The 8,384-nt window shown below is 30.9% G+C and overlaps 1 protein-coding gene across 1 annotated transcript in view; it reads left to right on the forward strand.

Moving 5' to 3' along the window:
* The first annotated feature begins 612 nt into the window (after window positions 1–612).
* The window catches only part of LOC106461610 (DNA excision repair protein ERCC-6-like), a 37,982-nt gene continuing 30,210 nt past the window's right edge, over window positions 613–8,384 (forward strand). The window contains 5 exon segments of the mRNA XM_013921450.2: window positions 613–752; window positions 2,454–2,823; window positions 3,409–3,532; window positions 4,332–4,407; window positions 6,418–7,062. Coding sequence (XP_013776904.1) covers window positions 2,462–2,823; window positions 3,409–3,532; window positions 4,332–4,407; window positions 6,418–7,062 — 1,207 coding nt within the window. The 5' untranslated portion in view covers window positions 613–752; window positions 2,454–2,461.

Consider the following 8,384-nt stretch of genomic DNA (forward strand, 5'->3'; position numbering starts at 1 on the left):
GAGACAAGGTATGGTTGTATAATCCCAGGAAAACCAAATGGAAGTCTCCTAATTTGTCTTCTCCACGGGAAGGCCCATATGACATAGTGGATCGTCACGTGTCGGGAGATTGGGAGACAGGACTCCATATCGGGAAATTCCCGCCGAAATCGGGAAAGTTGACAGGCCTTCTAACTTGATCGCCTATATATATAGACATATTGCCCGACTGAGTTCTAGAACTTTCTACAAAATACAAGACATTATAATGTAACAATACTGCAACGAGAAAAATTTGGAAAGTTCGAGTAACGTGATGTTAATTCACAACAACTGAATTATACAACAAATGATTCATAAACAGCCACATAGGAAAACCTGCGATAAATTATCGCGTCTAAAAATATTGAATTTAACATTGGCTCTTTATAACTACCTAAATCATAATTCACGTATTAAATTTAAATTAAAAAGTCTTGTATATCTGACAATTATAATATATAATATATAATCTCCATTGAGGAGATACAGAGCGTGACCAACTGACAATTGGCTATTAAATATTTTGATAATGACGTTCTGTATCAGACATTTATTAAAAAGCACAATACGCCCAGAGCGGCCTCTACAACAGCGATTACATAACTGAGTTTGTAGTTGTGGGATATGTAATCAATTGCTGTTCTTTAACCCTTGATAACTTTATACTTTGAGTGTTGATTGAAATAATGTACTTTATTAGAGGCCCTTGATATCGGTCACATTTATTCTAAGTAAGTAAGGCTGCTTTTTTAATTATTAACTCTTAATGTATATTCATTATGAACAATATTAATAATAATATTTAAAATTGAATTAAATATTAAAGTAACACGTGAAAACTGTGTCCTATTGCTCAGTGTTACAACTTAGTTACTGAGTTGGTAGTTGCTATTTTGTAAATTGTACTGCTACTACTAATAGTGGGACTTCAGGCCTTTGTCACTGGGCCCTGAATCGACAGAATCGTACCCTTAGTCCTACGAACAAAAAACAAAAGTTACAGTATAACTATAACTCCTAGTCCTACATTTCTGTAGAGCTTCACCTTATACTAAGACTCAGTAGGAGGCAAATTGAAAGTGGGGATAAGGGTAGGCAAAGTTTATTTGAATGGGCAAAGTGAGAGAATGTGTGCCACAGATGCACCCAATATGGCTGGGAAAGAGTGTTGACCTTAGGTCCCTGTAAGTACTTGAGTTGTGTATTACATTTTATGCATTCTCCTGGTTTCCTGAGAGTGAGAGTAATTTTCCTAATCTTAATGCATTTTTTAGTAGGACAGATTGAAAAGTTCCCCTCCCCACCTCATATGCAGCTGCTCTGAGTTTGATGGCTATATTCCTAGTTCATATTTATCATCAAAGTTCAACTTCAATCCTAATCACTTTCCACATCCTTAGGTGTTCTAGTTATAAGTTTATAAATTAACAATTACATAAAAAATTGGAGGATAATTAATTTTAATTTAATTTAGAACTTAGAAAAGTCAGATAAAATTGCTATCAGAACAGTAAAAGCTGAACTTTACAAGAGTTTAAAAAAAGGTTGAAGGATATTTGGTGGGATCAAGGCAGTATTTAATGATTAGTTTTCTGTTTGTTGAAGAAGGTTGGGAGTGAAGAGTATTTTAAAAGATTTATTGATTATAAGTAAAGGTAATTGTCTATATAAACCACTAATTGGGTTTCGCCTGGGATGCTGTTTATGGTGTTTGTGTCCTATCTATGAAAGAATATTGACTTATTCAAGTTATTGAACAGGATTCAAAGGAGTGCTGATAGGATGACTCTGGTTATGAGGATAGGTTTAAGATATTTTATTTTCTCTTGAGAAAAGAAGAGCAAGACATAATTTTGTTGAAATTAGAAGATTATCTGAGTGACTGATAGGACAAAGACTTCAAGATTTATGTGTGCTGTGTTTGGATGAGAGGACTCAAGTTTAAGATTTATAAAAACAGGCTTGGCTCCAGTAAGACAGTTTTATTTTCATAACAGGGTGATTAGCTTATGGAGTGAGTTACTATTGGCAGTGGTAGAAGGAAATAAACAATTTCATGACAGGTAAAGGGTGGGTTTAAATTTTTATTTTGCCCAAAGATAGGTGTGAAAAAACGGCTTGAAGGACCAAATGGTTTCATGTTGTCTATATTTTATTTTTTGGGCCTTATAATTTATATTTATAAAAGTATTTTTGCTATAAGCCAAGAGTAGCTCCTGTTAAAGAACAAGTGTGGTCTAGCCTAAAAGTAATTATTAGTTGGAAATTTTAAATGAAAGTTAAGAAGTTTGTATGATAATATAAGCTATAGTTAAGCAGTTATAAATAAGTTATATTTTGTAAGATTATTGTTTAAAATAACTTAATGTCATACTTAGATGTGTATCTACTTACAATTTAGCTAATTATTTGACATCTTTCATACATCACAGGAATCACAATGGATGAAGAACAACATTTGTGTGTGGTGAATAATGGGGATTGTGAGGATGTTAAATTTCAAGCTAAAGATATCACTACAGTTAATGATAAACATGGATTTGGTGCTCGTTCTGAAGAAGATGGTTTGGCAAAGAACCTTAATGATGGATTAGGAACAGATAATTCCTTCAAGATTGATAAGACAAACATTCCAATGATTCCTGTGGAAGAGGAAGCTGAGGAACTATTAGGTTTGGGGGTTTGTGCATATAATCAGTCTGATTTTGAGAAAGAGGTTCTTGCTCAAGTAGATGAAGCTTTTAAGCAGCAGAAAGAAGAAGAAAAAAGAAAGACAGCTGAAAAGGAAGAAACTGTTATCAGGTATTACATCAAAAAACATTTAATCTACATTTTGTTTTTAAGTTTAAAACTAAAATTTGCTGTTTCTATGCATTCTCACTTTTCTAGAGTAATAATTTGTCTTATTATTATTTGTATCAATTTCAGACTTTCTTGTTTTTTAAATCTTATTCTTTAATATCAATTTCTAAGACAAAAGTTTATAAATTTGATTATGTATATTGGAAAATACATATCAGTTCAAATTAAAACTTAAGTTAATTATTTAAAGTATTTGTATTTTCTTGTAAACAATGAGTTTTGTAAGTTAAATATACACACACACACACACACATACACACACATATATATATATATATATATATATAGTAGCATCTTTTTTTTCAGCCTTTTAGTTCTTTTCTGGATTTCAAAACATGTTTTTCAGACATAATGTACAATAATGTTAGTCAAGAGAAATTTAAAGTTTTTCTTTATTTGTAGAACAAAATACACTTATCTATCTTTACCTTTAAAGTTGTAAATACGACATAATTTATTGTGGCAATTATGTGACACATTGATTGTTATTTTGTGTTGTGCTCATATAATTTGTTTTAATTGTAGGTCTTTAAAGCAGGAAATTGGTCATATTGAAAACACCTTGGCTGTGATTGATTGTGAAGCAAACTCTTTGAGCTCAGAATGCCAGAAGCAAGTTGATACTATCAAAAAGAAACATGAAACTAAGGTATTGAAGTCAGTCACTGTTTTAGTATTTATACCAATTTCCATAAATATAATCATTGTTATAGAACACACTGTTGAGTAGCAGTATTTACTTCTTCTAGTTGGTATATTGTAAATAAAAGTGTTACTGTTTCCTTAAATGTCACCCTTAGAAATCTTGAATAATCCTGCTTAAATGATGGGTACTTATATTGAGTGACTTATAATGGGTTGGAGTTAGTTTTATGAAAAACAAAACCAACACGAACTTGACATTAATTTGTTCATATTTTAAAATCTTTAGTCAACTTGATGTCTATCATTTCAAAGTTAAACTTTTTTTTTTTAAGTAAAAAAAAAATGAAAGTAAAAGTTTGTGTAAGTTGTCATAATAATCTTGTCTTTTCTTTTAACAGAATAGTGTTTACTAGTTGTAAGTGTGAATGTCGTGTGTGTTTCCTCTATTTCCAGAATCTTGTATTCTGCCAAAATAACGCACACTTTTACCCCCCTGGAAAATCTAAAAACATAATTCTTTCTTTGTTCATTCAGCACATGTATATGAATTTTTTATTCAGTTCACAATTTCACACTATTTTGCCCCCCTCCCCTGTTAAAATTTCAACAAAAAGTTTAAACTTTGTTCAATGAAGTGTTAAGAATTAAACTAAAATCCTATAAAGAGAATAAACTATTTAGGAATTAAAATAGTTTATTTAATAAACAGTCACTAACATTTACAAAAATAGTCATGAAAATGTTTTTTGTTTTTTAAACAAAAGTTAAACATGTTATGGTGATATAATATTTGTATTAATCAGCTGATTCAGCTGCAACAACTGGCAAATGAACTCCAACATAAGAATTCTGAAGAGTCTAACCAAGTGGATAACAAAGGTAAAGCAAGGTCTCAACCTTGAAATTTTTTATAATAAATATCCTCGTAAGTTACATTTTCATCTTATAATTTAGATGTTTATTTGCTGAAGGAAGCAGTCATGAGATCATGATGATGGAATATCTAGAAATTTCATAAAAGTTAAGGCCTTAGTCAGATCTGGAAGACTTCTGTATTACACAGAAAACTAGATTTTGTTTATATACCAGACTGGTTAAATTAGTGATTCAATTCAGTGTCAGTTAGTGAATCAAGTGGTGAAAATCCATTCTTCTGTGATTCAGTTGATAAGCTAGATACTGTATGTTTATTATTACTTAATTACCAAGCAAATTATGCAAGTTTGTAAGTTAGGCATATATTAGTTTCTGTTGAAACCTTGTTTGTGAGGTTTGGCCTACAAGGGAATGTAACTTATAATAAACGATACTGAAGAAATGAATAATTTTTTTGTTATGTAAATTGACTTGGCATTATTTTATGAAATAAGTCAAAAGGACCCAACCATGATATAAAATTTTACAGCAGTGTTATTAAGAATATATATATGTTTGTATGTGTGCAAGATAACATATATAAGCCTTTTTTACATTCAGTTATGAAGATTAACTTTGATTGATTTTTAGAATCAGTTTACAACTATACAGCTTAACAGCTAAATTTAAGTGTGAAATATTTTTAGTGATTCTATATGTAGATAACTATTAAACCCTAGGTTCACTTTTTGCCACACCTTATATCGTTTTTTTCTGTCAAATAGAAGTACATTCAGAGAAGAAAGCTTCTTATAGTATTATCAGTTTGATTCATGTGGTGGAGAACCACATCTACTAGCCTAAAAACTGATTTAAAGAATGAAAGTTTTATTAAATGATTCACTTTGCTAAGATAATTTTATCACTTCAAGAAGATAAAAAGTAATAAAACTTAGTCATTGTGTTTCAGGATACATTGTTTGCAGAAAGTGATGATAACATCAACACTACTATGTACATAGATTATGCATAGTAATCAAGGGACATAATAATTCATTATTTGTTCTGTCAGGTTTTAAAAATATCTTTTGGTTTTATGTCTGTAATTATTGTGAGTTCACATGGATGTAAATTTACACATAAACAACTGATCTTTAAATAGAACACAGGAAACTCTTCCTGTTATATAGGTCAATGTCAGGAATCTCTTCTTATGTTAATATTTTAAAGTAACAGCAGTATAAAAACCATGAAAGAGTTTCCTACATTGTATAAATAAACGTGTGTAGATTTTGGTTTTATTTATATAAATAAACGTGTGTAGATTTTGGTTTTATTTATATAAATAAACGTGTGTAGATTTTGGTTTTATTTATTATTTGCTGTCAGTGAATAATTCACTTTATTGTGATAAGAGTAGAGAAGAATAATTAATCTTGTTAATTGGGTTCTAAAGTAAATGAATCAGCCTGTGTGGACTTTTGACAAAAAAAGATAATTATTTAAAGCTTTAGAAACAACTGTGATATTCTATAGTGTAAAGAAATTTTTTACATATGTTTGACTTCTTTTGAATATATTATTTTAATACAAGCAGATTGCGTGCTGTCCGTTTATTGTTTCGAATTTTTCACCAACAAGTCACAGACACCTACTGTAAAAGAATCTCAGCCCACTCACATATACATAAAACCCTGACATTTGCTATATAAAAAGTACAGAAAAATTATGAAGGGGTCATAAAAAATATGATTATTTATGCAGAAATTGCCAAAATATGTAGTTTTTTAATTACATTTTTTGCAGCTTGTTTTTAAACTATTTATATGTGTAGAGAAGTAACTGTGTCCAAAGTGCATGAAAACAGCAAGATTAAATCGTAGAAAAGTTGAACTAGTTGTAAATATATTTATGTTTGCACTAGTGGGTTTGTACCTTACATAATCTTCATTCTCTCTCTCTCACAAGTTTGTGTATAATAAATACAATAATGTTTACGTAGCACTGAAAAGTATTTTTTAAAATAATTTTTAGGAAGTTCCTTGCAAAAGATTTTTGATGGAAATGATTCAAAAGAAGAGAGACTGATTCGTACTGGACAAATGACTCCTTTTGGTACTGTGGTTCCCTCTGGTGGTGAAAGCTGTGAAGGGATTAGGAAAGCACATAAAACTCTATCTGACACAAAAATTACAGATTTTGAAAAGTTTCTCATTGGAGAATTTGAAAATAAAATGAACATGGTACAGAAAATATCTCCAAAAATCAATAAAAGTATAGTTGAAAGTTGTAAGTTTCCACAAACAGGAGAAGATGAAACACAAAGTAAGGGTTCTGACAACAACTCTTATAGATATGAAGGGAGCTTAAGTCCTTCTCAGCCATCTACCTCTAAACAATATACACCTTTAACTGTTCGAAAACGAAATAAAGCACAAAAGATACTAAAAATGAGATCAAAAATTGGCAGAAGATCGAAAGCTGTGAAGAGTAAGTTCCCTAGTCTTAATGTTCACTATAGAAGTGATTCAGAAATGAGTGATTTTGAAAATGGAGATGTTTGCTATGATGATGAAGAGGAGGATGAGGGTTATTGGCAGCAGGACAGCGATGAGGAGTACATTCCAGATGAAGAAATAGATGTTTTGTCAAGTGAAGATGAACTGAACACCAAGAAAGGTCAGTTTGGATGTTTCACATAGAGTAGCATAAAAGGCTTCACTTAGAATGTTTTAAGCAGGACAGAGATTTTATTTTAATTTTTAAACTTGATTTAAATAATTTTTCAAATTAAAAAAATATTATATTTGCCTGTATTTATGTATTTACATAGGTAAACCTATTGAGAAATAGTGAGGGTACAAACCTATTTAATATATAATTTATTTCACTCTCAAGGGGTGGTGTACTACAGTTTGAAGGGTGGTGTTGAAGATCACCAACTCAATTTACTTTTGATTTTTCTTTGATTTTTACTAACGAAGATTTAAGCAGTATTCCACATCTTGAACAGTTGATAAATGGAAACGAGATTAAACAAGATGACTGCATTAATTCTGAGCTAGTTAAGAAAAAATTGGGAAGTTGAAAAAACAATAAGTCTCCTGGGCCAGATAGTATTTCCCTAAGGGTTTTGAAGGAGGTTAAAGATTGGATATGTGAGCCACTTATTATTATTTTTTGTCAGTCCTTGAATAGTGGGCAGGTACCAGAGGATTGGAACTTAAATAATGTAACTCCTCTTTTCAAGGAAGTTGATAAAAAATTGTCCCAGTACTTATAGACCCATTAGTCTTACATCAGTTGTGGGAAAAGTTTTGGAAAGTTTGTTAAAAGATGCTTTGCAAAGTTATTTAACAAAGTTTAGAATTTTATTGAGTAGTCAACATGGTTTTACTAAGGGAAAATCTTGCCTTACAAATCTTTTGACATTCTTTGAAAAAAGTTAGTGCTTAAGTAGATGAGGGTAAGGGTGTAGATTTGGTGTATCTGGATTTTCAGAGTGCATTTGACAAGATGCCATATAAAAAGCTTATAAAAAATTATCTATAGGTGTTGGGGATAAGTTAACAAATTGGATAGAAGAGTGGCTGGATGGAAGAAAGCAGAGGGTTGTTACAAATGGAGTTCAGTTAAACTCGATTAATGTCACAAATGGTGTACCTCAGGGTTCAGTCTTAGGATCTATGCCCTTATTGATTTACATCAATGACATATATGAAGGAATAGTTAATCAATTACTTGAATTTGCAGATGATATTGAGATGTTGGGTGTTGCTGGCTGTGAGGAGGAGGATGCTGATTTACAAAAGGGTTTAGATCATTTAGTGAGTTGGGCAAATAAATGGCAGATGGGTTTTAATTATAATAAATGCAAGATCATGCATGTGGTTTATCATAATTTGAAATATAAGTATAATTTGGATAGGAATAACCTTAACAGTGTTACGAAGGAAAGGGATCTTGGTGTAATAATCGATCAGTCTCTAAAGCCATCCAAG

This window comes from Limulus polyphemus, unplaced genomic scaffold (genome assembly GCF_000517525.1).
Source record: "Limulus polyphemus unplaced genomic scaffold, Limulus_polyphemus-2.1.2 Scaffold997, whole genome shotgun sequence".
Classification (NCBI taxonomy): Eukaryota; Metazoa; Arthropoda; class Merostomata; order Xiphosura; family Limulidae; genus Limulus; species Limulus polyphemus.